Genomic DNA, 27,254 nt, shown 5'->3' on the forward strand with positions numbered 1-27,254 from the left:
AAAAAAAAAAAAAAAAAAAAAAAAAAAAAAAAAAAAATAAAATTAAAGGAGCTAAAAAAAAAAAAAAAAAAAAGGAGTTGATGCAGGAGGCTCAATATCAGAATAATATGAGTTTCTTAAAAAAAAGAGAGAGCATAGAAAAAAAAAGTGAGCATTTACCAAAGAAGTAAAACAAGAAAACTTCTCCCAAACAGAAATCTCCAAACTCCAAAGGTTTGTCAGATGCCTAATGTAATGAATGAAAAAAGGATGGGTGAACATAGCATGCAATTTCAAAACACCAGTGACAGAGATAATCACTAAAGTTTCCAAAAAGAAAAAAAGTAACCTAAATACCAAGAAACTGGAGCAAGACATGCATTAGACTTAATAAAAATACTGGACATAAGAAAATAGTAAAAACAACATTTTAAAAACTGCGTGAGAATTGTTTTTATATACTTCAGCCAAATTATCATTCGGATAAATATATTTTTAGATATTTTTGGACTGAAAAAAAGATGCACACCTTCTGAGGAAGCTAGTAGAGGACACAATTCATCAAAATGATGAGTAAGCCAAGAAATGAGGAATAATTCACGGTTCAGCAAACAGGACATCCAACACAATAGAGTGGCACAGGATAATCTTGACGTAACAAAACTAAGCACAGGCTTAGAGAGCAACTAGTTTAAGTTGAGGTGGGGAGTCTGGGAGGAGATCCTCAGACCCCTTCACCCCCCAACAATTTTTTTTAATGTGTGTGAATACTGGAAAAACTATTTCCAAATATTAGAGAGATAAATTGCAACATTAGAAAAAAATACAGCATTAGGTACACAGAAAACTAAACAAACAAGTAAAAGAGATATATATTTTTAACTCCAGAAAAATAAAATAAGGTATAGAAAAGGAAAAGAAATCATGGGGTATTTTCTGGCTCAGCATAACAGTCTCAAAAATTTTGATGTAACTATTTTGCAATCAGTGCTATACCAAGCCATATTGGAGCCTGAGGCAAAAGAAAAAATGAATGCCCCTATAAGTTTTGCTTTGTGTGCGGTGTGTTTTTGTTTTGTTTTTTGTTTTTAGCAACAGGGTCTCACTTTGTTTCCCAGGCTGGTCTCTAACTCCTAGACTTAAGCAATCCTCCCACCTCTGTCTCCAAAGTGATGGGATTACAAGTGTGTGCCATTGTGCCCAGCCTGTTTTTGTGTACTTAAAAAAATTGTTTTCTAGAATGTTAGTCAGAAAAATATTGAAAAATTTAAAAGTCGGAGAATTAAACTCATATTAGCTTAAATTTAAAAATTTTATTTATGCCAAAAACAGTATTATTTTATTCTCCTGGCTAATGGAAGCAAATGCATCAATAGTACATTTTCAAATCTAACTCTTTTCTTATTTTGTTTTCAAATGAGCAAACTGTCATGTACAACAATTTCTCTTGAACAAGTGACAATCATTAAAAAATGTTATATTAACCTCAGTTTACAGTAAGCTTCATTTGCAGGATTCCACTGTGGCTGGAATTGTTTAAAATTTCTGAATACCATTTCCAAATCTCTTTAAGATTGCACTAAGCAAAATATGTTAAGAAGATTTAGAAGACCCAAACACAAACTTGATTGCATGTTACTGATATCAAATGCTGCTTTAAACTATTTCACATAGAATTTCTACAGAATTTAAATTGTCAGAATATTTAAGTGCAAACTTAGTGGCTTGTTTTTGTAAATCAGATGTATTTATACAAAACAACTTTTCTCCAGTTTAGAAATTCAAAATCTGAAAACATTTCACTGAATTTTTTTTCTCTATATAAAATATGAAATTAGGGCATTTATAATCTTCATTTCTATTTAATAAGCACTGCCCTCATAATTATCAATACTCTTCACCCAGTGATTCATGCACTTCTCATTTGTTTACTTTTTTCATTTATTTTCAAATTTGAGAAGAATATGCATTATCTCTTGCTCAAGCTTTATGTTCATCAAATACGCTTTCAAAATTACCTTCAATTGTAAGCAAAGGGATAGGATTTTTATTAAGTGTGTAGCTTTATATATAGTCATGTTTACTGACTGTAAAGCCTTAGCTTCTTCCACTTGGCTCAAAATATACATACAGACAATCTGCATAACAATCTGTAATCTATTTGTACCAATATGCTTTCAATTTCAGCATAATGTATTTTGTCATTTGATATTATATCTCTTAATATTTGATAATCATCTTTGTGTGCAAAGTGTCTCAACTGCATTTATCTTGATGTCCATAAGGTAAGTATATGTGATTTTAATGTCGTTTTTAGACCAGACAAGAATATCCCGTTTGCTCACCAAATCCCCCTGCCCCTAAAATATATATCCTTTGTACAATACTAAAAAAGTTGATCATATTTAAATTCACAGAATACAGCATTTTTCCTGTTAAATTATGATGAGTTAAACAAGGAACAAATTTGGTATAATTATTTTGGGGGCAAACATTGGCTTGTATACCCCTGTATACACCTGAAACATTTGCTCCATTATATCCCTGGCCAGAATTTTTAATGTAAATGTGATAAATAGAAATGAAGACTACATAAAGAAATGAAGAGCACAGGAAATGGTAAAAATAAACGTAAATATAAAGCTAATTTTAAAGTTTTTAATTGCCCTAAAAAAAACTGTCTAAAGTAAAAACTGTAACACTGCATTCTGTGTATTTACAACATGTTTAAAAGTAGAATAAACAGTAAGAATAGAAAAAACACACAAATTGTCAATATCAGGAATGAGGGCATATCACTGCAGATTCCAAAGATTACAAAGACAATAAGGGATACTATAAGAAACTTTCTCATTATACAAATACATAAGATTATAGAGTTCAACATATTAGGTAAAACGAAACAATTCCTCAAAAAAAAAACTACCAAAACTCCCTCAAGAAGAAATAGATTTTTAAAAAACCCTGCATCTGTTAAAGAAATTTGTAGTTAAAAAATTTTTAAACAAAAAACTTCCTATGGTACAAAAGAAAGCTGCTTGGAAGAAGGCTGATACTTCTGTCTGGATTTCACTTATATTATGCACCATTCAAGACAAAGTCTTCAAAAGATAAATGCCAAGTCTACCTCACTTCATTACACTCAAAAAGAGGCAGTCATTAAGTAATAACAACATAAATTGACATCAAGAAAGCAAGTAGTTCAGCAAAACTATTTCTACACTCATCTATTAGACTGTTCGGTAAATAACATTTATATGATAATTCTGAGTTTTGCATTCAGAGTACTTGTTCAAGATAGCTAAAATATATTTAACATACATTCAAAATATTTCTATTTTAAAAATTAGTTTAACCTTTTGACAGTTAAAAATTATCCCAGAAAATTAAACCTGGAAAGATTAATTTTTCCAGTGTGCCAAATGACTGACGTTTTATTGATCTGAGGATTTTTAATTCATAAATTTATCTCCATTACTCACTAGTTGAACTAAATAACAGGCAAGTGAAATAAAAGATGTCTTTGTCAAAACAAGAATACCTTAAAATTTTACTTAGGGCTAGACATTTTTATATGTAATGAAAAATTTTAAATTTCAATTTTTTTCTTCCTTACAACATCCCAAATATTGTTGATGTATGCATGCTGAAATTGAAAAACATTTTTACATCATACCAATAATACTTTCAATGTATAAACCTTTAAGGTATAAAGTAAAACAAACTTTACCTTAGACACAGGTTCTTGTTCCTTTGTGGGAGCTTCTTTTTTTAATCTTGAAAACAAGATAAGTATTGAATATTTTATTTTATACGTACGATGGTAAAATATGAAACAGTTCTTTCTCTGCCAGCCTAAAATAATTAAAATGTAGATCGAAACTAATGTACATTTTATACTTTAATAGTAAATTGACCTCTGTAAATGTCTTAAGGTAAAAGTTAAACGTATGAGACTAAATAGTAGATTCGATAAATGTGCTAAATCAATAAAGACATATATTTCCTTGTTCTCTAAAAACAAGGGCACTTAAGAAATGTTCTCTTTGCTAAGTACAATTTAAAATAAAAGACATACATATTAGTAAAACAGCTTCAAAAAAAGAATTACTCTTTAAAAATTAAAAGCAGGTTATATGCTTTATAAGTAATATGCATCAGTATTTATGATTACAGGACTTAAAAAGTGAAAAAAGATAAATCTTTTATCTATTGTGAAATTCAACATGATAATGCCACTTAAATATATATTATAATTAACCTACTCCGGAGGCAGTAAAATCACAGAAATAATTAGAATTTTGAGGAATATATTCTCTTTAAAACTTCCATAAGCACTGCTCAAATATTAAAACTTATTGATTTCAAAAAATATTAATTATAACTTATTAAAACATTAACAAAGGTATATGCCATCCAGAAAATCTTGTAAAATAATCAAGTTAATCTAGGAGCTAGCTTATCCAAAGGATCTTTGTTTTAAAACCTGCAGAAATGACTAAATATTATTTGTGATATTATATATTAAACTCAATTTTAATCTGTGTAAGTAGGGTACCTATCTGATGTGAAATGTCATTAATCAGGAGTTAAGTGATACATAATTTTATGAAGGCTTAATAGCTATACCTAAGGAATAATATATTTAACATAAGCAACAACTATATTATCTTAAATTTCATTGACCAAAAAAAGATATCTAATAGGATAGAAATGTCAGTCATCCTAAAAGCTATCCTTATGGCTAATGAATGACACAGACTTGGCAAAACCCTCCTTCTTTATCCATCCTTTGAGGGCACAGTTTTTAAAATTAGGGCTATAAATGTTAATACTTTGCTAAATATTAATAATTAACTATATGAAATTACTTATCTATATTTTAGTTATTAGGCAAAACTGCTACTTAAAATAGATTATGTCCTTTGTAAAACCACTATATTGGCAGTGCACTACAATAATTTACAACCAACTTGTTAAGCCAACTGAAATGAGTAAAACTTGCACAAAAAATTGACAAAAGACACAAATGTCAATCATTTTGGGGGCTAAAGATTTTGTAATTGTCTCGAGTATTTAATTGTGCACAATACTTATAAAGATGAGATCACATCAAGTATACAGTATAACTTCACTGGTTTAAGGAAGTATAAAAGGAAAATAAGTTTTAAGAATAAAATTAGTTATAAAGTAGTAAGAAAACGTGAAACATTAGTCTAAAAAAGCAAAAAGCATGAAAAAGCAAATTAATGAAGTTTTGAAATAAATGTGTATATTACAACTCATTTTTATTTCTATGCATTTAGTCATTTTAAATTCAGTTTGAAAAACAAATTGGTCATAGAACAGTTTAAATATTTCATAAAAGATTTTTCTCCCTCAGCTTATCGTTGTAAATGTTATCAAAGTAAGACCTTTTATATTCTTATAAAAGAAATATTACCATGCTAATCATTTTAGCATACGCCTATTATAATACATTAATTGTATGCAGGTATTAAAACGAGCCCCATTAAGTATGTTCATTATTGCTGGCATTTCAACAGAGGAAACGCAGTCCTCTTGCTATCCCTGCGATGGGGGTTGGTGACAGAGGTTTTTATTACTCTTTATCGTACTGGCAAGAAACTGGTAGGTGAGAACACAGTAAGTTATTGAAATAACCTGCATTAAGAGGCCTATGATTTCAATCTTGTTTTGTGCCTTTTACCTTATTAGTACTCTCTTTAAGGAACAGAATCGTAATAACTAGTGAACACCTTCAGAAAAATAAATCTTAAAAATATTTAGAAAAACACACAGTAAATTTTAAATTATAAAATGCATCACTAAAATGCACACTAAAATTTTGAACTATAAAAGTATACTTTAAGATTAATAAATTTTAATACAACTACTAACACATCATTAATACTTTTAGAAAAGAAAAATTGTCTTACCTATAATTCTTATTTACTAAAGATACCTGCTGAAATAGTCATTATTTTAGACATTCAATTACTTTGGTAGAAGACAGTGAAATTTGCTAAGCTCAAAGTTCTGAGCTACTGACCCGTCATTAGGTAATTATACTTTTCACCTGTGAATGTTACAGTAATTTTTAATAGAAAAATATAGTGTAGTATTTATAGCAAACACTATTTAAAATTTAAATGCAAAGAGAACAGAAGGACTGACTGGTGATCAATTTCAACATCATTAGTGATCAAGATTGCAAGTAAATAATTTTTCCCCTCTATGAAAACCTGCTGAAATAGATCTTTCTGATGTATTTCTACAGGATAAGCTTTTTCCTCTAAAGACTAAAATAGCCCTATTTGCATTTTTCTGCACGTCTTAGGAGCAATCCATACAAAATTTTTGTTTTGTTTTGTTATGGAGACGGAGTTTTGTTCTTGTTGCCCAGGTTGGAATGCAATGGCATGATCTTGGCTCACTGCAACCTCCACCTCCCAGGTTCAAGCGATTCTCCCGTCTCAGCCTCCAAGAAGCTGGGATTACAGGAGCATGTCACCACGCCTGGCTACTTTTTGTACTTTTAGTAGACAGAGGGTTTCATCATATTGGTCAGGCTGGTCTCAAACTCCTGACCTCAGGTGTTCCGCCCGCCTCAGCCATCCAAAGTGCTGAGATTACAGGCATGAGCCACTGCGCCCAGCCAATCCATACAAAATTTAACATTCTGGCTCACTTATAGTGGTATGTTCCTTTGAAGTTTCATTCACACCATAAACATACCATGGGGTAAGGGGAAGAACTGTAAGGGGAAAAATATTCAGATTCATTTCAGCTAGGCCACATTCTTTCTTTCTGATGACATTTAAAAGCCAAAAATTTCAATGCTAATGTTAGAAATGTAATCTTTAAGAATATTTGTAAGCATACTAACAAAGTTGAAAAGAGGCTGTAAAGCAACCAGTAGTAAAGTCAGCTAGTAATCATGACCTTCCACTTAGCCCAGGCATGGTGGTACATGCCTGTAATCCCAATGCTTTGGGAGGCCAAAATGGGAGGACCACTTGAGACCAGGAGTTTGAGACCAGCCTGGGCAACATAGTGAGAGACCTCATCTCTACCAAAAAAAAAAAAAAAAAAAAAAAATTAAAAATTAGCCAGGCGTGGTTGTACATACCTGAGTCCCATCTCAGTCTCAGGAGGCTGAGGCAGGAGAATTGCTTGAGCCCAGGACTTTGAGGCTGCAGTGAGCCATGACTGCACACTGCACACCAACCCCCTGGCTTGAGCAAAACAGCAAGACCCTGTCCCAAAAACAAAAAACAAAAAACAAACAAACAAAAAACAGCAGAATAAAATAAAAAGATTATTCACTGAGACATTCAGGGACTAAATTTAATATAGTAATCATCAGACTAAGAAATAACAGTAAAACATCTACTCTACCATTTCTGATCATTTGTTCTGAGAATTATCAATACATTTATATTTGGAAAGGATGCCTGAGCAAAACATCTATCAGGCTGTACATATTTCGGTATTGTACTAAGTGTTCCAGTCCAAAGTTAAAAAAGACTGTCTCTCCTCTCAAGGAGTTCACTGTCAAGAAAACAAAACGAAGCAAATGTTTACATTATGAAGTTTTGGAAGAGACATCTTTGTTCAGAGAATTAAGCCACTATGAAAGGGAAAGAGGCCAGGAAGCAGTGAAGATACTACAGTGAACTTGGATTTGCAAAAAGAGCAGGAGTTCGCAAAGCAGAGTAAGGAGATCCAAGGCAGAGAAAAAGCAAAGAAGTATAAAACAAGCAAAGAAAGTATGAAAAAGCAAAGAAGTATGAAACAAGATGTAGATTTGGCCATCTAAAGCTATTATAACAAAGATAGAGCAGAAAAATCATTTTAGATAGATGGAAGAAAGAACTAGGTAAAGACAGAGAGACAAGAAATAAAAAAGACCAAAATAATCACGTGTAAAAATGTGAAGAAAAAAATAAGACCATCAATGTAGGCAGAAGATGTTAATGACAGTCTAGGACTCTATTTTATTATTTTGGTTTGTTGGTAATATTGAATTATACCCTGGATATTTAATTTATAATCTATAAGCACCAACCCTCAGGAACCAGAGACTGAAAAAAATGGTAGTAACCTCAGAATCACTGGTACAGATTGGCACAGTTTGTCCTAAATGAAAGACTACACTAAAGTTTCATTTATTTTTCCATCTCATAGGGTCTCAAATTCTCCCTGCTTATCAGATATCAAAGGCAGAAGTCCAAACTGCCAGAAACCACCACATCTTGATGCACAGGTCCTACCTACTGATTTGCAATTACATACCAGGAAGTCTACTTTGAAAAGGAAGAACGATTTCACAGTTCCTAAACATCTGGTTTGAGATATTAATGTCCATGGTAGGATAAGAGAATCTAGGGGCTACAATCCCAGTCCCATTTCAAAAGTTTAAAGGAAACAAGCCCAAAATGAACTCAATAGATCAGTTTGCTTTTTAAAAAAAATCTTGCTAAATAAATGAAATGAAGACTCCTGACAATTTTGAACACATAAGAACTACAGAGTTATAATTTAGGATTATGACCAGAGCCAATAATTCCTCCATGTAAGTTCAAAATTTCACAGGAAAATAATGGAATCAATCCTTATATATCTTCAGTGGTCACAGATTCAATGACAGTAAGTATCTCTTAACAGAAATAATATTTTAAAACATAACATTTATAGAAAAAGGCTGTCATTCTGTTCCTAAGAGTTTACTTACTGCTTACATTTATGAAAGATAATTAATGACTTATTGGTTTGAGAGTGGCAGAATAAAGTGATATTTCACCTTGAGAATAGGTCCAGATTCTCTCCTGATATAGCATTTCACAAAAAATCCCATAATGCAATATATTCATGATATTAATGGTTTAACTGATTACAAAATCAGTTGACTGTAGGCCCTGTAAAAAATGTGGATTCAGTGTCTACATTTCTAATTCCCTTATTCTGTAATTGCTTTGGTGCTATAAACCATGTTTTATTCATGTTTCCATTTCCAACACCTGACACAGAATCTTGCACACATAAAAAGTAGGATATCAATGTTCAGTGACAACGAATATATGGGAGAGTTATCTATATCATACTGTAAATGAGCCATGTAGTTGCTACTGGTGCTAAGTATAAAGTTCATTAAATTAGGGGGATTTAATAAAGTAAAATACACATATTAACATCTGTAAAACACATTTTACATATTTCTAAGATCTTCAAAACAAAGATATTTTCAACCCCATTTCACAGAAAAAGAAACTGAAGTAACTTTACCTTAAATAAAGCTAGTGAGGCAGTTGGGTCCTTTAACTCTAATATTTTGGCGATCAATGTCTTTCCCATTGTACTTTGCTTAGAATAAACATGGATGTCACTCAGAGAACTAAATCAACTTTTAAAATATCTTCAAATTGTGGCTTTTAGGATATTTGATTCAACAATAAAATAGGCAACCAGTTAAGTAGCCTAGTTTAGCAAGCTTGAGTTATTATGTATTTACCACAGATTCTTACACTCTCCAGATCTGTTAGAGGAAATTATCATTCTATTCTCAACTTTTTGTCAAGAAAAATAAACTTACAAAACTCAAACCTTTACTTCTATTTTGTTATAATTCATCCATCCAGGTAGATATGGGAGAAAACAGAGAAGGGGAAAAATGGAAGTAAGGGAGAAACAGAAAAGAACAATTTCATGACTGAGTTTGACTTTGCCTGTTTCATGTCTTCACTCAAATGTCATCTCTCAGTGAGGCCTCACTAAAATAAAAATGGTAGTCTTCCAACTCCTACCCCATACTCCTTTATCCCCCTTCTCTGATTCATATTTGTCCATAGTATTGATCACCATCTAACATATTATATGTTTTATTTACTTTTTATTGTCTTTCACAACTATAGTGTAAGTTCCATAAAAGCAGAGATTACAGTCTATATTTCTAGCACCTAGGACACTGCCAGGCACAAAGTAGATGCTCAATAAATATTTGCTGAATATATGACACCCAAAGAAGCAAAGTGTTTTGCCAAAATGTGACAAAAATAGGGCAAGAATCTGAGCCTCTGTAGTTTAATAATTATTTTTCTAAGAATGGTGATGGACTCAAACTGAACCAATCACATATTTTATTCAACAGTAACCAAAAAGCACATATGCATGAAATGGCTATCTGACCAGATGAATAAACCAGAATAACATGATGGTAAGGAGGGATTAGACTCAAGCTAAAACTCATTAGCACCAAACTGAAAATTCAACTAGTTGCTTACAATAAGCAAACTCTGTACTGACTGCCAAGTGATTTATTTGAACCAATTTTTTTAAAAAATGAATTTACTGGTGACAGAACTTTAAGAGTTCATACTTTAAGAAAATGAACTTGATATATACTATAAAAAATAAAATTTTATATAAGACCACAAAGCAGTACAGTCATTCCCTGGTGTTGGTAGGGGACTGGTTACAGAAACTGCCCTCACCCCATAGGTCCCCGTACCTCCCCAAACCTCCACCAGGAATAACAAAATCCTCAGATGCTCAGGTCACTTATACAATGTAAATGCTATGTAAACAGCTGTTAAACTGTATTGTTTTTATTTGTATTTTTTTATTGTTGTACTGTTATTTATTATGGTTTTTCCCCCAAAATACTTTCAATCCATAGTTGGCTACATATGTAAACATAAAACCCAAGGATATGAAGGATTGACTGTACTCCTAAATTACTATATTAAGAATGTGGCTTATCCTATTTTCGACCTATGACCAAGGTAAGGTGAATATCTGTAAATGAACTAATGTTAAAAATGGAAAAAAGTTATTGTTTCTGGATGAACTTTTAAAAACTGGGTAGAGAGAGTAGATAACCAAAATTCCTAGAGACAAATAAGGAAAAAAAAAAAAACACTAGTATATCACTAAGTCCACTACTAAGAAACAAACCACTTGTGGAGATTTTGGAAAACCTTTCACTTAAAATATAAATTAGTTTGCAAATTCAGAACTATTAAACTCTTTTGATAATTGCAAGAAACACATCATATAATAAGTGGTCATCTAAACTGGCTTTAACTGGTCATCTAAACTGGCCTGCCTATCCTTATGGCTATTAAGATCACAAAAGGCACTTTACTAGTCTTTAAAATTTAAGAAATTAGTATAGTAACCTTTCCATTGTGCTGCAAGAAAAAAAATGCAAGGTATACTAAGTAGATATAGCACTGTCTGCAGCCAAGTAACAAGGCTTCCATATAACAATTAGAGCAATGTTCCTATTTATAAGATAAAATCTACACCCTTTATTCATCAGCAAATAATTCCTGAGGCACTTAAACAATATAATTTTTATTAAAAGAATAATAGTATCAAAAGTGTTCAGATCTATATTCAATGTAACTAAAATAAACACATGACAAATTTAAAATATATAAAGGAAAGAAATACATGCATTACTGGTTACCATAAGTATGTTTTTTAACATGTTACCTTTACCCAAAGGAGCTACATTAATGGCTAAGTAGATATTACATCCTAGACCCACAAATATGTAACTTTAAAACTGGCTCTTAACGTCTGCAAGTAGTACTGCCAATTCTTTACACCTAAGAACTCACAATTAAGGTAATATTAATAATAATCCCAATAGGACAGAGTATCTAATAATGTCTAATGGGCTGAGTAACAGCCAAATTTAAAATCTACAAATAGGCAGCTATATAAAATCTGTAGAGAATTCTAAGAAATCTCTTGGAGTTCTTAAAACAAACACTAAACAAATTTTAAATAATGTAATATAAAAATAGACATCATAAAATAGACATTGATAAATTTTGAGAACATAAAACCAAGCTATTAAAATTAAATTAATTTTTAAAAAATCAAAATGCAAGAATTGGTATTGTTAAACAAATTACAGAATAAATACTGGTTAAAAGATTTTATATGTCAGTAAAAATAACTGCAATTTTGGAACATAATTGTGGAGACCTGTTGTTCCAAGGATATGAAAGTAGCCATGGTTTCCTAACAACTAGAGTTTTTATATTCCTTGGACTGCATTCATGCTACAGAAAGATTTAAAGGCAGCAGCCAAAATGACTAAACTTCAACTTGGATGCTGAAGCAGTGATATGATGGGCTTTTCTTGGTCATAATCGACTCATAAGCTTAAGATCATAAGCCAAAGCCCCCAGTGGGAAGTATGCTCAATTTGGTGGGCCTTAAAGCCATCTCTGGCCAAACAGCATCAGCCTTATGGGAGGCCAGCCATGTAGAAAGGGAGTCACCCCAAGATCTGATTTCTTGAGGCCACAACCTAAGAGCAGGTCCCACAGTCAAATTGTTCACATTCCTTGGAAAGAGAGAACAGGCATCAGTTGTGTCCATCGAAGGGGGACACTGTCCAGGTATACCCTGGACATTTTTTGAAATCTCTGGGCTGCTTCTGCATCTGAAAAATAAGAAAAACAGCACAATGACAGACAACGAATGAGGAAAAAGACAATTATCTGGCCTAAAACTTAAGACGTATAAGAAATTAAGAAAGCAGACAAATAGACAAAAAGACAAACAGCCATATAATTTGGAATCTATTATTCTGAAGGCAAGTACAGCAGAGAAAAACAAAAATTATTGTAAGCAAAGAAAAGACCATAGCAACAAATGTTATTTTTAGACAGCGTAAACTGGAGAAAAAAATATGTTAAGATATGTCAACCTGACACAAAGATAAGGTGGAATAAGAATCTAATCCCCTTTGAAAGCTGAAAAGAGCTGAATAATGAGAGCTAGTGTCATGAACTTGGCTGCTCAACTGCCTTTGTGTAAGAAAACATCTCAGAACTTTGAACTTAGGAAATTCCAACTTGTCTTGCACCAGGTCACGAGCTCCATAGAGCAGGAACCTATTTCAACAAGCAGCTTTAAAAAAAAAAAACAAAAACAAAATACTTTAATACTTTTCATTCGTATTAATGATACATTTAAAAATGCAGTAGTGCTAAAATCCATCAAAGTAAAATGCACTGAATAAAAAATAAACTTACTCAGAAAGGTGCTCAGAAGTTGGGATACAAACAGAAACTGAAATTAGAAGAAAAGTTTTACATTTACAACAGCATATGAAATATGATGAGTGAGAATAACGATCTAGTAAAGAGACCATATTGTGGATGACCAAAAATACTGGAATAAAAATCAAAAATCTAAAGTAGCACGGTTACATATGACATACCTTTCTGCATTACAACTTGGCAAGTATGAGTTTTATGTTGACTTAAGTGTGTAGCCATATTATCTAAGCCAGAAACATCACTTAGGAAATCACAATTAAGGCACACTAGAGTAATGCCCCTAAAAAAAAGAAAACAGCATTAAAAAATATTTTTATTTTTTACGAAAATCCATGTATTTTCGATGATTATTTTTCCATAATTTGCTTTTTGTGTCATACATAATTATAACTTCCCATTTTTATTATATAAATTTGATATAAACTGAAATTATTCTCTGGAAAATGACACAGCCATGTCCAAATTATGCTACCATTTATTTACAGGAAGTATTTGCTTTATACTTTTACCTGTCATACCAATTGTTAAAAGTTAGGAGTCAGAAGACCTAGAGTCAGTCTTGGCTCCACAACCAACTTGTGTAACTTAGGCAAGTCACACTCTATTTGTTCTCCCATCATCTGCAAAGTGAAGACAGCATATTCATTCACTTGATATTTACTGGAGCTATTTTTATACATACTGTACTACTAGGTATTGTGAATATAATGGTGAACAAAAAAATAGTAATGTCTATGCTCAAATGGAGCTTACTTAGAAGCTGGTGTTTTATTTAGTTGGAGATAAAATCAGAAGAAAAACGGGAAGGCTTTAAAAACAGATCATGTTATAGCCACCATCAACTGTACATTATGTGTCAAGAGTTTTCCCATGTATTATTTCATCTGATTCTCGCTATAACCATCAAGGTTGGTATTATTCTTATTTAACACTGAACTAGCTAAAGTAGTTAATAAAATACTAAAGTCCGCAAACTTGAGTTCCTCATCATCTCAGCACTGTGAACTAGGGAGTCTCGCTCTGTCACCCAGGCTGGAGTGCAGTGGTGTGATCTCAGCTCACTGCAACCTCCACCTCCTGGGTTCAAGCGATTCACCTGCCTCAGCCCCCTGAGTAGCTGAGACCATAGGTGCATGCTACCACACCTGGCTAATTTTAGTATTTTTAGTAGAGACAGGGTTTCACCATGTTGGTCAGGCTGGTCTCGAACTTCTGACCTTGTAATCAGCCCTCCTCGGCCTCCCAAAGTGCTGGGATTACAGGCATGAGCCACCGCGCCTGACCTGAGTGCTGTAGTTCTTAAATGAAATGTGTAATTATTATAAATTTTTAAAGAAGTTAGGAAACAAGTCCTTAGTTATCAATACTTTATTTTTGGGTACAGGAATAGCTTTTGTCCTCACTGGATCTAACTGTTTAGCATTTGCTATTTGAAGTATTTGAATATACTTGACATAAAGTACATTAAGATTCTAATTTAAAATGCATTTAGACTTGTGTGATTTTTAGCTGAAAGGTGTTTTAAAATATTAAACCTGTAAAATACTTCAGAGAACTTAGCCACTATATATTTAATTTCTTATAAGAGTTAAGCACTTGGGAGTTTGTTACACCAAGCATTTGAAGTGCTACTTAAAAGAAAATCAATTATGTTAAATGTATAAATGATGTTAAGTTGCCTAAAGTAATTTAAATTATAAAACAGAACTCTTGAAAAAAATTTAGTCTATTGAACTAGAATGCCCCCGTGCCTCTTCTACCAGTAGAAACAATACCCATCCTTTAAAGCCAAGTAGGCCTAATACCTATCCAGATCACTACAAGAACTGTAATCTTTTTCCTCTCTGAAATAACTCTCATTGCACTTATTAAAATTCATAGTTATTTATGTTCAGACCTTAACTCCCACCCAATAAACTCTACTGCACATTCCCTGAAGGTTGATTCCAGCACTGCTTTATCACTGTTACCTTTACAGGACCTGCTACTTTATGTGCAAGATAGATACATAAAAAATAGTTACAGTATGAATAGTCCATTTCAATAAGAGTAATTACATTAATTAGTATCATATAGAATTATAAATATGCTAAGCTCCATTCACAGAAATTGAACAGTTTTCAATTTGAGACTACCCAAGTTAAGTGAAAAAACATCCCAGATCTTTAAAATCACATAGTCCCCATTGAGAAACTAAACACACAACTGAGCTTGACAACAATGAGGTAAAAATTTAATTAAACTCTCATTCTTAGCATGCAATAATACCATATTCACTCTTGTAACTGTTTTTAGTAAAGGTAACATCTAATGTACCTTAATTATTTCCCCAGATTCAGTAAATATTTTAAAAATAGTACTAATATATTTTAAAAATTGAATGAAATGTTCTCTCCCTGTGAGCTACTAGTCTAACATCACAGATGGGACCTATTTTCCACATACATCATTTTTCATATATACATTAATTTATTCAAGAAATATTTACTAAGTGCCTACTATGTGCCAGGCATAGACAAAAAAAACCAAACCACACACAATGTAGTGAGAGAACAGAGGCAATAAGCAAGTAAAATAAAAGTATGTTAGATGATCTAGAGAAAAGTAAAACATAAAAAGGAGATAGGGAATGCTGGGATAAAGCAAAGGGAAGAGGATACAGTTTTAAATTTTGTAGTCAAGGAAAGACTCACTCAATCAATGCAGAGGCCTAAAGGAGACAAAAGAGCTAACCATACAATATCTGGAGAAAAGCAAACTAGGCATAGGAAATAATAAATGCAAAGGTCCTGAGACATACCATCCCCTCTTCTACATTTTCCACTAATCCAAAGCATCAAAATAAGTATTGGCTAAACTTATCTCTACAGATCAGCTTGGTGGAACAAAGACACTGACATTTCAAGGAGCAATGGCAACATACAATGAACAAACAAAGTCCAAGAAATCACAAGAATATGAAACAATAGTGCTCAGTGGATTCTAAGTGTGTGGTATAACCAAAGATAACTATCAATGCCTTTAGAAAATTTTATCAACAGTTCTTTCTGTATAGTAATAAAATTGTATAATTCTCTTTATTTTCAAAAGAAAATAAAAGAATTATAAAAATCATATACTGATTTCAAGAATTCCAGTGGTTAAAGGAAATTTACTTCAAAACTAAAAAAGTGTTCATTCCTTTATTAGATAGCTTAGCTATCTTTTAAATATTCAAATATTGTTGGAAAGTCTTATTTTTGTTCTCATTTTACAATGTAAAAGCATCAAGGTTTCCTCTGGACACCACCTTTCCACTGAAATAAATTCAGCAAGAGAACAATGGCTAATCACACTTCTGGTCTAAGAATACAATGAACACCACTCTCTAATGTCCAGAAGCAATCAATTATATTTTCAAATTAGGCACCTAACATCAGGTTTAAAAAAAAGTTATAGCAAACCACAATGAGATACCACTTTATACCCATTAGGGTAACTATAATCAAAAGGAGATAATAAAAAGTGTTGGCAAAGATGTGGAGAAACTGGAACCCTCAAACACTGCTGGTGGGAATGTAAAACAGTGGAGCTACTTTGGAAAACAGTCTGGTAGTTCCTCAAAGGCTCAGCATGGAGTTATCAATAATCCAGCAATTCCAATTGTAAGTATATACTAAAGAGAAATAAAAATACATGTCCATACAAAAACATGCACACAAATGTTCACAGTAGTATTATTCATAAGGCCTCAAAATGAAGGCAATCTAAATCAATAAACTATGATATATCTTTACAATGGAATATTATGCAGCAATTTTTAACAACGAAATACTGATACATGCTACAACACAGATGAATCTTGAAAACATTATGCTAAATGAAAGAAGCCAGTCACAGAGGACCATATCATGTATCATTTTTTATATGAAATGCCCAGAATGGGCAAATATTACACAGACAGAAAGTAGACTAGTTGTTGTTTAGGGATGGGGAGAGCCAAAGAGTAATGGGAATGACCACTAATAGGTACTGGGTTTTAGTACTAAAACTAACTGGTGATTGCTGCAGAACTCTGTGAATATACTAAAACCTATAAACATGTAAATTGTATGGTATGCTAATTCTACCTCAATAAAGCCGTTGTGTTAAAAAAATTTAAGTCATTACAATTTTTCAATAGAGTAAAAAAAGATTAACTAGTTACCTGAGATTTTCTGAATGCTTCTTAAAAATACAAAATCTTTTGCTTGGACGGTTACTATGAAAGCTGGAGAAACAAAAGAGATTGTAAGAATTTTATTATACAGTAAGTCTTAATTTATATTTCAAGTCCATACTTAAGTTTCTAGTTTTTAATAAAAGATTATAATGTAAGTAATAAAATGGAAGCCCGTTACTTCCATTTAATTCAATATTTTACCTTATATTCCATCTTACCTATTATATTCTAATGACACTATTTTCCTAGGCATATTCTTAGATGGTTAGCACTGTACCTTACCATCATATTAAAAAAGGAAATACTGAGAATTAAGAAAATGTGAAGAGCGTCAAACTAAATATGTAAAGAGCATCAAATTAAATATTTTGATTTACTAAGAGTTGAAAACAATTCTAAATTTTTGTTAATAACACGTGTGCTATAATATGAACAGTTATCAATAATAATTCTTTTTTATTACTCTCCAATCTTAACATGTTTGTGTAGGGGGAGGGAGGTAGGATCCAAATGATCTGGGAAGTAAACAGAACTTGAGCTAAATGCCACTGTTTACCATCTGTAAATTCAAACATTTACAGTGTTCCTTGTAATTACTAGTAGACTTTTTTTCTTCTTCTTTTGAGAGATGGATCTCACTATGTTGCCCAGCTGGAATCAAACTCCTGGACTCAAGTGATCCTTCTGCCTCAGTCTCCTCCGTAGCCGAAACTACAGAGGCAGGCCACTGAGCCTGGCTTTCTAGTACAGGGTTATTTAAAAAAAATCAAAAAAAAAAAAAAAAAAAAAGAGTAACTCATGAGTTAAAACAAAGTTTCCTCTCAGCACAGAAAAGAAAACTAACCAAATTTTGTAGCCCATGATAATAGCTTCTATATACCCTTTTAATTCCAGTAAGGAAAGTTTCCTGTACTAGAAAGCCAATATTAGACCAACAGCGTAAACATCACCTCACAGCTTACAGCTGTCCCTCCTCATCGCCATTACCCATGTTTCACTTTCCGTGGCTTCTGTTACCCACATACAGCAAAATAAGATATTTTAAGAGACAGACTACATTCATATAACTTTTATTACAGTATATTGTTACTATAATTATTATATTATTGTTAATTATGTTACTGTGTGTAATTTATAAAGAAGCCTTTATTATATGTATGTATGTATAGGAAAAAAAGTATAGTACTTTTTTTGTATTAAGTACTTTTTTTGTATTTAATACAAAAAAAGTATATATATAATTAAGTGTATCTCTATGTATTAAGTACATAGAGCTTAATACTATCCACAGTTTCAGGCATTCACTGGGGGTCTTGGAATATATACCCCAGCGGATAAGGGGGACTACTGTATTTCAAAATGTAGTCTTCCCAGTGTGGCGATTCCTCAAGGATCTAGAACTAGAAATACCATTTGACCCAGCCATCCCATTACTGGGTATATACCCAAAGGACTATAAATCATGCTGCTATAAAGACACATGCACACGTATGTTTATTGCGGCACTATTCACAATAACAAAGACTTGGAACCAACCCAAATGTCCATCCATGACAGACTGGATTAAGAAAATGTGGCACATATACACCATGGAATGCTATGCAGCCATAAAAAAGAATGAGTTCATGTTCTTTGTAGGGACATGGATGTAGCTGAAAAAATATATATACATATATATTTTTGTCCTACCCATCTATCTGCAGCTTTCCTTCATGCAATCACAGACTCTGTATGTGTCACTAGCTGTAATCCCCAGAAAATATCCTCAGATTTCTAATAGTCATTTCTTTAACCTAGGAGTAATTACTATTAGAGTTTACAAATTTAAGATGGTATCACAAAAACAGTTTTGTTAGAAGAGTACATTGGGAAGTTGAGAAGCCCTGAAATTATATGCAAAAACTTGTATACACAACTATATTTCCTCAGAGAAATAAGTCTAAGATTTTGTTTGATTACTGAAACACTGAACCAAAATAAGTTATTTTTAAATGAGATTTAAAAGCTCTTTATTCTTTCTCTTCCAACAAGCAGACTATTTTTGGTTTATTTATATATTAAATGTAAGAGGAGAGAAAATATTACAGTATAGAGTCTTTTGATAGCCTCTACATCTGTCTACAACTTATACCAGATCATAATGTTGATAATTAAAAATTTTTAGTTGCCTGAATTCTGTTTTAGAGTTTCTCATCTATAAAAAGGGATTTCTACCATCTATTTGATTTATCTCTATTTAATTCCATACTTACAGTTTTGTGTATCATAGGAAGGGAAAAGTGAATTCATAGCTCACAAATAAAAAGAAAAAAAAATACTACCCTTCTTCCTATTAGCTCTCCATAAAGGTAACAGCAATACAGAAATAAATCTAAGAAATGTTTTTTATTACAATATAGTAAAAATATAATGTTAAAACCTAATTTTTAAAAATCCCTTACCTGGTTAGCTGACAGTATATAATTATCAAAACTCATTAAGCAATTCTCTAAAAATAGTTGAATTGTATTGTGTATAAATTATATCTCAAGAAAACTGAGGTCAAAAACCTCCTTTAACCGTATTTTCTTCATAATCTTGATTCCATATAAATAACAACTTTACTTTCTAAGAAACATAAAAGGAACAATTTCCTTAACAATTTTAAGACACTAGACTAGAAACTGATGATACAATAACAAAGGCAAGCTGCCTGCCCTGGAGCTTATGGTTGGTTGAGGGGAGTGTTTGAGGGAGAGAGGGGCCAGCACAGAATGAATGCCCAATAAATATTTGCTAAATCAATGAATACATATTCATAATTAACACAAGATAAAAATCAATAGTGACACATAGAGAGTTTGTGGTTGCATGAAGGAAAGCTGCAGACAAATGAGGTAGAAGCCAGCTAACAATTAGGAGTTCACTGCAGTTAGAAGGTTCTTACTGCTTCACTTCCGGGCAAAGCAAAGAGTAACTGGAGATACAGGAGGATTTTCAAGAGAATAAAAGGAGTTGAAGGAGTTGAAAAGTAGTTAGGAATTTGATATGGAAAGGTATTATATTGTCCAGAAAATCTGAACTTCATTCTATCAATGTTAGGAAAGGATTTCAGGCCAAAGAATGACCTGCCCAGATTTGCCTATGGTAAAAGAAAGGAGGAAATGGAAAAAAGAGGGAAAACTGTAGGCAGAAGACCAGTTATGATGTTATCATAATAGTCTAACTAGTCCTATGATTATCATTTAGTGTCAATAAATTTATGTAAAATTTATAATGAAGCCAAGTAGATCTTTTTAAAATTCAGTACTCTGTCTTACCTACTGCATAAGAAACAGATTTTTATACCAGCTTTCTTTTTCCTTGGAAATTTTAAAAATCATCCCTCAAAGCCTAAGTGAAATTTACAGAAAATCTTCCCTTACTTCTTGTTTAAAGATTTCATCTTTACCTCCTTTGTACTTTCATAGTCATTTGGTTATCACATTAAGCTAGGTAAATTTATTTCCCCTTCTAAACTGTGAAAATTACAATCAAGGACTCCCCCAATCCTAATAATGACAACTTAGAAATTAATAGCTATCATTATTTGAATATCTCCTAAGTGCAAATTGTTATTAAGCACTTTAATACAGTTTTTCTAATAATCACAGTAACTTTCTTTTCAAGAAACACAATCTGAGAGTCAGATTAAGTAACTTGTTCAAAGTTCCACACATACACAGTGAAGGTTGGATTCAAATCCAGACTTGTTTGATTCTTCACCCCCAGCTTGCCATACTTCTTAGCAAATTTTATTAAATACCTTCCTAGTAGGTACATAATGAAATACATGAACCTGGTTGAAATAAAACTCTGCTACAAAAAAGAGATACTACTTATGTATGTTAACTTAATTCTCTTTTATGTAAAAAAAAAATGCTTCTTATACATCATTTTGAGGAATAATAGCAGTATTATAGAGTAATTTATGTGCATTTTTTCAGATAATTTCTATTACTACCTAAAAGCTATAAGCAAATAAGGTACAATAATTTAAACAACTGAACCTAAAAAATGCTGCTTAAAAAAATTAAAAATTACACATTTAATGATGCTTTTCTTTGAAAGGATCTTACTCCAACAATACTTCAACTGCTTCAAGATTTTTGAACACCTTCTTTTGAGATTTTATTTGGGACCTTTTATAATTAAAACAAATGATGACTATCATCTGCAGTTTGTAATGTGCTAGGTGGTATGATAAATACAAAGACCCCCTTCTTTTCAAGAAGATAATGCAAACACAAGTAAATACAATAAAAGGCAAAATAGGGCAAGGCGCGGTGGCTCACGCCTGTAATCCAAAACTTTGGGAGGCTGAGGCAGGTGGATCACCTGGGTGAGAGATGACAGAGCAAGACTCTGTCTCTAAAAAAAAAAAAAAAAAAAAAAAAAAAAAAAGGCAAAATAGATGAATAGTACACAATTATTCAAAGAAAGTAATGGTTGTGGTGATCAGACACTTGAAAAAAGAAGGTAAACTGAGAGGAAAGAACAGGGCATTCTGGGAACTAACAAGGAATACAGAAAAGTCACTGTAGAAAACAAACATGTGGCCTGGCGCAGCAGCGGGGGCGGCGGGGGGGGAATCCCATCTCCACAGAAAAATGATCTGGGCATGGTAGTGCATGCCTGTAAGTCCCAGCTACTCGAGATGCTGAGGTGGGAGGATCACCTGAGCCCAGAAGGTTGAGGCTACAGTGAACTGTGATGGAGCCACTGCACTCCAGCCTGGGTTGGAGTGAGACCCTTTCTCAAAAAAAAAATAAAAAAAGGAAAAAAGAAAGAAAATTAATATGGAAGAAACTATACTCTGTGGAAGATTAACCAACTTACAGGGATGGATTGGGGCAGGTATGAGACCAGAGGGAAAAAGACCAATTGAGAGGCTACAGAGTTAGTACGGGATAGGAATTAAAGGTTCTCGTGCTTTGGAGAAAATTAGGCTTCTATATATATAAACCTCAAGCTTCTAACAAGAATCAACACTGCAGAGAAGAGTTTGCCATTCAGTGGGATGCACCTAATGCAATGAGGGAAGCAAGGGTACCAGTGAAGTTGAGAAAAAGACAAAAAGACCTACCAAACCCTAAGAGTGGCAATGGAAGCTTTTAGTTCCATATGACACTAAGAGCTGTGTGTGATGACAATGAACAAAAATTTCCTGTATACTGCAAAATAATTAGAAGAGTATATTTTGAATGTTCCCATCACAAAGAAATGATGGGCATGGTGGCACACACCTATATAGCTACTCAGGAGGGTAACGCAAGAGGATCACTTGAGCCCAGGAGTTTGAGGGCGCAGTGAGCTTTGACTGCACCACCTAGCACTCTGGGGTGACAGAGTGAGACCCCATTTCAAAAAAATAAAAAGAAGAAATGAAGAAATGATAAACATTGCAAGTGATGATTATTCTGGGTTTATTACATATTGTATGCTTGTAACAAAATATCACATGTACTCCACAAGTATGAGCTAGTCTCTATAAAATTTTTTAAATTAATTAATTTCACATGGCTGTCAGGAAAATTAAACAAATTAAGTTTTAAAAAGTGAGTGACACCAATGTCAAATACTCTAAAGAAGTCACAGAGGAGTAAGAATGAAAAACAGTGAGTAAATATGGTGATATGTTCATAACAGATAATCTTTAAAAGGGGAATGTTAGTTGGTAGGTGGGGGAAATACTCAAAGGGTAAATGAATCACAATAAAGCTGGTAGCAAACACCTTTTACAGATGTTAATAGTAAAAAGGAAGACAAGAAATAAGGAAAATAAGTAGTTGGGACAAATTGTCCTCTTTCAAAAAATTTTTTAAATACCTGAAAATGTTTGTAAGCAGAAGGAACCATATAGAAAAAAAGAGATGAAGATCCAAGTTAACTGAATATGGTCGGTGAACTGGGGGAGAAAGGACAGTTAATGGGGAAGTGGGACATGTTAGATTTTTAAGATTAATATCTGATTGAAGGTAACAGGACAAATATGTGGGGTTGAAAGAGTTAATTTTAGGAAAAATAAAAAGGATGACCTACAATTGACTAATTAATAGGCCAGGTTAACAACTGAGAAACTAAAATAAAATCTTTAGGGTACTGAAGAAAGATTAAACAAATGTTGAAGGTAAAAATAAAGAGGTCTTTTAAAAGAAAAAATAAGACCTAATCAGAATTAGTTTTTGAAATCAGAGTTGATTAAATCAAGGACCGTTTGATAGTTTAGAAGTGAGCACAGAAAAAGTTCAAAAGGGAAGAGGTTCAAATCTTACCTTGGCCTTTATGCCAAGTGAGCATGACTAAAACTGTAAAGGATTCTAGGACAAAAAGCCGCAATCAGAACAGATGATCCTGAGAGTGAGGTTGACACAAAATTAGATGGGTGCTACTAGGCTGCAAAAAGGAGTCAAAGCCCTGAACATCATGGGGTAATGGAAATCCAAAAGGAATGCACAGTTTATAGGAAGAGATTTAAATGGTACTGTAGTTTCAAGAAAAAAAAAAAAAAAGACAATATATGAACTTAAAAGTTGATGTGAAATTCTGGCACTAAAGAAGCAAGATACCATGAGGTCAGGCCAATCATCAAGATGTGGAAAAACTGAGAGAAGTGCTGAAGCCACCAAGAACGGTAGGAGAATCCTCGAAAGCAGTAGTTGATAATGACCAGCAAGTAACAGAGAAGTCATGTGTAATCCGCAAGAAAGTCACTTATAATACATTAATCCTAATTTTTAAAAAATTGAACAAACTTACTTTGAATAAGCAAACTCTCAGATTTATATCTAAACAATTTTTGCCTACTTAAAAAAAAAATACAGACCCATTCTGAAGGAATAAAGTATTCCCCCAGTGAGATCTAAATGAAAGTAACGCAGACTCTGAAGGCTTTTCCTAACATAGTGTAAATGGTAAGTACTCAAATAATCTAAGTTGAATGAATTAATGAAAAAGAATTCCAAAAGTGGCATCATGACCAGAACGGTGCCTCATTTTCACTGAATGGATGCAAGTATAGATGGCCTGACAGATGGATAAAAAGACAGTTGGAATACAGAAAGAGAAACAGACTCCACTGAAAATCTTAAAGTCTCTCAAAGTGACTGCTTTAAAGAGGATGACACTTATGATTTTACAAATATTTATCCAGTTAATATATTTAAAAATTTAAAATTCTGTTGGAAAATAAACACCAATAGGGCAATAAAAACTTTCATGGAAAAACTATTTCCCAGCCGGGTGCAATGGCTCATGCCTGTAATCCCAGCACTTTGGGAGGCCAAGGCGGGCAGATCACTTGAGGTCAGGAGCTTGAGACCAGCCTAGCCAGCATGGTGAAACCCTGTCTCTACTAAAAATCCAAAAATTAGCCAGGCATGGTGGTACACACCTGTTGTCCCAGCTACTCAGGAGGCTGAGGCAGGAGAACTGCTTGAACCCAGGAGGCGGAGGTTTCAGTGAGCTGAGATGATGCCACTGCATTCCAGCCTGGGCAACAGAGCGAGACTCCATCTCAAAAAAGTGAAAAAGAAAAACTATTTCTCTAACAAACCTATTCCAATTTCATTAGCTTAATTTTTCTTACAATTTTAGTCCCATAATTTCTAGTTACTATGCTGAGAAATAGGACCAGGCAATACCCTAAAAGTTCCTTACTGTTAGATCCTTTCAACTCCTTGAAGAGGAGCTTCTAATAGGCTCCTTGGCTTCTAATAGGATAACTTTGTTTTCAAAACAGAAACTTGCTGAACTATAATTTTCATTGGTAATTTACACATTTAATTCATCTTACCTCATCATATGATTTACATAGGCTTTGCTACAGCTAGTGTTGTATCTGCAAAAACTACAGTGGACGTACGTAGGAAAGTGGTTTGCAAAATCTTTTATTTCGGAACAACACTCAATGCACTTGTGAATGCCCCGACGATACCTTAGGGAGAAATAAAAAAATGATAAAAATATATTTTAAAACAAAAATAATAAGGAAGAGCCTTATTAATGTTCTGTTAACTAAAATACAAGTTTTTATACTTAAGTTTAAATTATATTGTATATCAGGAATAAAAGATTACCTTAAATTCCTCAATGCTGTATTGACTTTACTTTTTTTATTGCTACTAGCCAATGTGCTTTGTTTCTTTTGCATATGAGAGATTTTTGGTTTGTATTTAGATTTACTTCCATTAGGCTTACTTGTATTAGGTTTACTTGCGTTGGATTTGATTGTATTAGGTTTACTTGTATTAAATTTTGCAGGATTTTTAGCAGTTATATTTTTAGTCCTTGGAGGTGAAAGCTGAAGGGTAGAAGCACTTGCACTAATGGAAGGTGCAGGTGAAGCTCCTGATTGCAGAGGTCCAACTGAAGCTCGAATAGTAACCTACAAAAATAAAGATAAGATTTGCTTTAAAAGATTAATCATTACATTAATATTAAAATATCATGGTACCAAAAATAGTTAAAGATCAAGAATTTTGAAAAAAGCACATATAAACTATAATCAGGTAAGTCTCCCATTTATTCTAGATGTTCAAACCATTAAATGATATTAAACTTGATATTAAGTTGTAATATTACATCTTGTATTGCTATCAGTTATATGTTAACACAGTTATCAGTGAATAATTAGGAGTTAATACAAATTATATGAATATACAAAGAGCACATTCCATAGCTAGTTTTATGCCCTGACTTTAAGAAATTCACAAACATAGAGCTCAAAATTTAAATCTCAAGCCTGAAAAATAATTCTAGAAAGGCCTAAATTACCCTTTAACAACTATAAAAGAAACAGATCTACAGTAAATGTGATCTCCTCTTTCCAGGGGCTCAGTGCCCAAGATTTATGCTTACAAATGTTATAGGAGGAGTTACATCAAGTTATTATACTGCGTAGAGGGCTAAATAATATTTAGAATTTTCTTAAAGTAAACTAATACAAAGTTCATCATTTAGTATTCAGAATGAGAAAACGTTTAATTTTATCTGTTGGTTGACAATGAAAAACACAGTGCCTACCAACATTCTGGTTAATCATTTGACTATACCCTCCTGTATTTGAGGAACAGTCAATAAGGAAGTCCTATGACATACATGTGCTTGGGTAACATATAATAGCACTGGACCAGGAATCAAAAGGCCTTCCTAGCCACGTGACCTTGAACAAGGAACTTATCCTCTCTATGCTTCTTCACATCTATAACATGGGGTAATACCTGCCTTATTAACCTCCGTGGATTGTGGTATGAATTAGACAATAAAATGTATGAAAAAGTACACTGAAAGTCTAATTCTAAGGTGCTATAAAAACATTTAGTATCATTATCATTAATATTATTATTATTATTAAGGGAAAAAATGAGAGAGGACTGCACTGCTTACATTAGTGTTCTGCATGTCTAGTCCCAACATGGAATGAATGGATTGCAGGGAAGGATGCTGGATAGCTTCTCTTGCTATCATGTCTTCAGAGCATGGCTTTATATTGTTTTAGTTAATTCAAATAACAGACATACCCACATTCAAAGGTAAGTACCCAAAGCCAAAAATAAATGTTTTGGGGATTATTCACTTTGGATTATCCATGCCTCTGTTTCCCTCCACTGGAGCAAATATTCAAGAGCTGACTGTATATAAAGAAGTCAGAGAAAACAGATGTATATAAGGCAAAAAGGGAAAAGTAAATTACAATCATCAGTATGCAGTCAGACATGTGTTTGCTCACTTAAAACACAACGCTATCCAGCAGAACTTGCTTCTCAGAGTAAACTCAGTAATAACAACTGCAACAAACATCTGAGAACCTATGGCACTCTAGGCACTATACCTGATGCTGGGGACACAAAGATAAATAAAACATGATTCCTGATCTCAAGCATCTTATAGTTTAGCAACGAAAGTCAACATATACTTTCAACTGAAAGCTCAAAAAAAGCCTATAGAATATTGAGAACAACCCACTGACC

At 32.9% G+C, this 27,254-nt stretch overlaps 1 protein-coding gene across 20 annotated transcripts in view; it reads right to left on the minus strand.

The window, feature by feature from the left end:
* Nucleotides 1-71: 71 nt before the first annotated feature.
* The window catches only part of LOC101019298 (zinc finger protein 280D), a 244,249-nt gene continuing 217,066 nt past the window's right edge, over nucleotides 72-27,254 (minus strand). For 9 of the 20 annotated variants that reach the window (XM_031661177.1, XM_031661174.1, XM_031661176.1 and 6 more), the window contains 6 exons: nucleotides 25,362-25,669; nucleotides 25,079-25,219; nucleotides 17,251-17,313; nucleotides 13,226-13,344; nucleotides 13,038-13,074; nucleotides 11,322-12,442 (listed from right to left, as the gene is read on the minus strand). In XM_031661177.1, the coding sequence (XP_031517037.1) occupies nucleotides 12,166-12,442; nucleotides 13,038-13,074; nucleotides 13,226-13,344; nucleotides 17,251-17,313; nucleotides 25,079-25,219; nucleotides 25,362-25,669 (945 nt within the window). In that variant the 3' untranslated portion in view covers nucleotides 11,322-12,165. Of the gene's footprint in view, nucleotides 3,835-8,724; nucleotides 12,913-13,037; nucleotides 13,075-13,225; nucleotides 13,345-17,250; nucleotides 17,314-25,078; nucleotides 25,220-25,361; nucleotides 25,670-27,254 lie in introns of those variants that run through there. The other 11 variants (XM_009210241.4, XM_031661171.1, XM_031661170.1 and 8 more) reach the window with 7 other exon arrangements.

This window comes from Papio anubis, unplaced genomic scaffold, assembly GCF_008728515.1.
Source record: "Papio anubis isolate 15944 unplaced genomic scaffold, Panubis1.0 scaffold103, whole genome shotgun sequence".
NCBI lineage: Eukaryota > Metazoa > Chordata > Mammalia > Primates > Cercopithecidae > Papio > Papio anubis.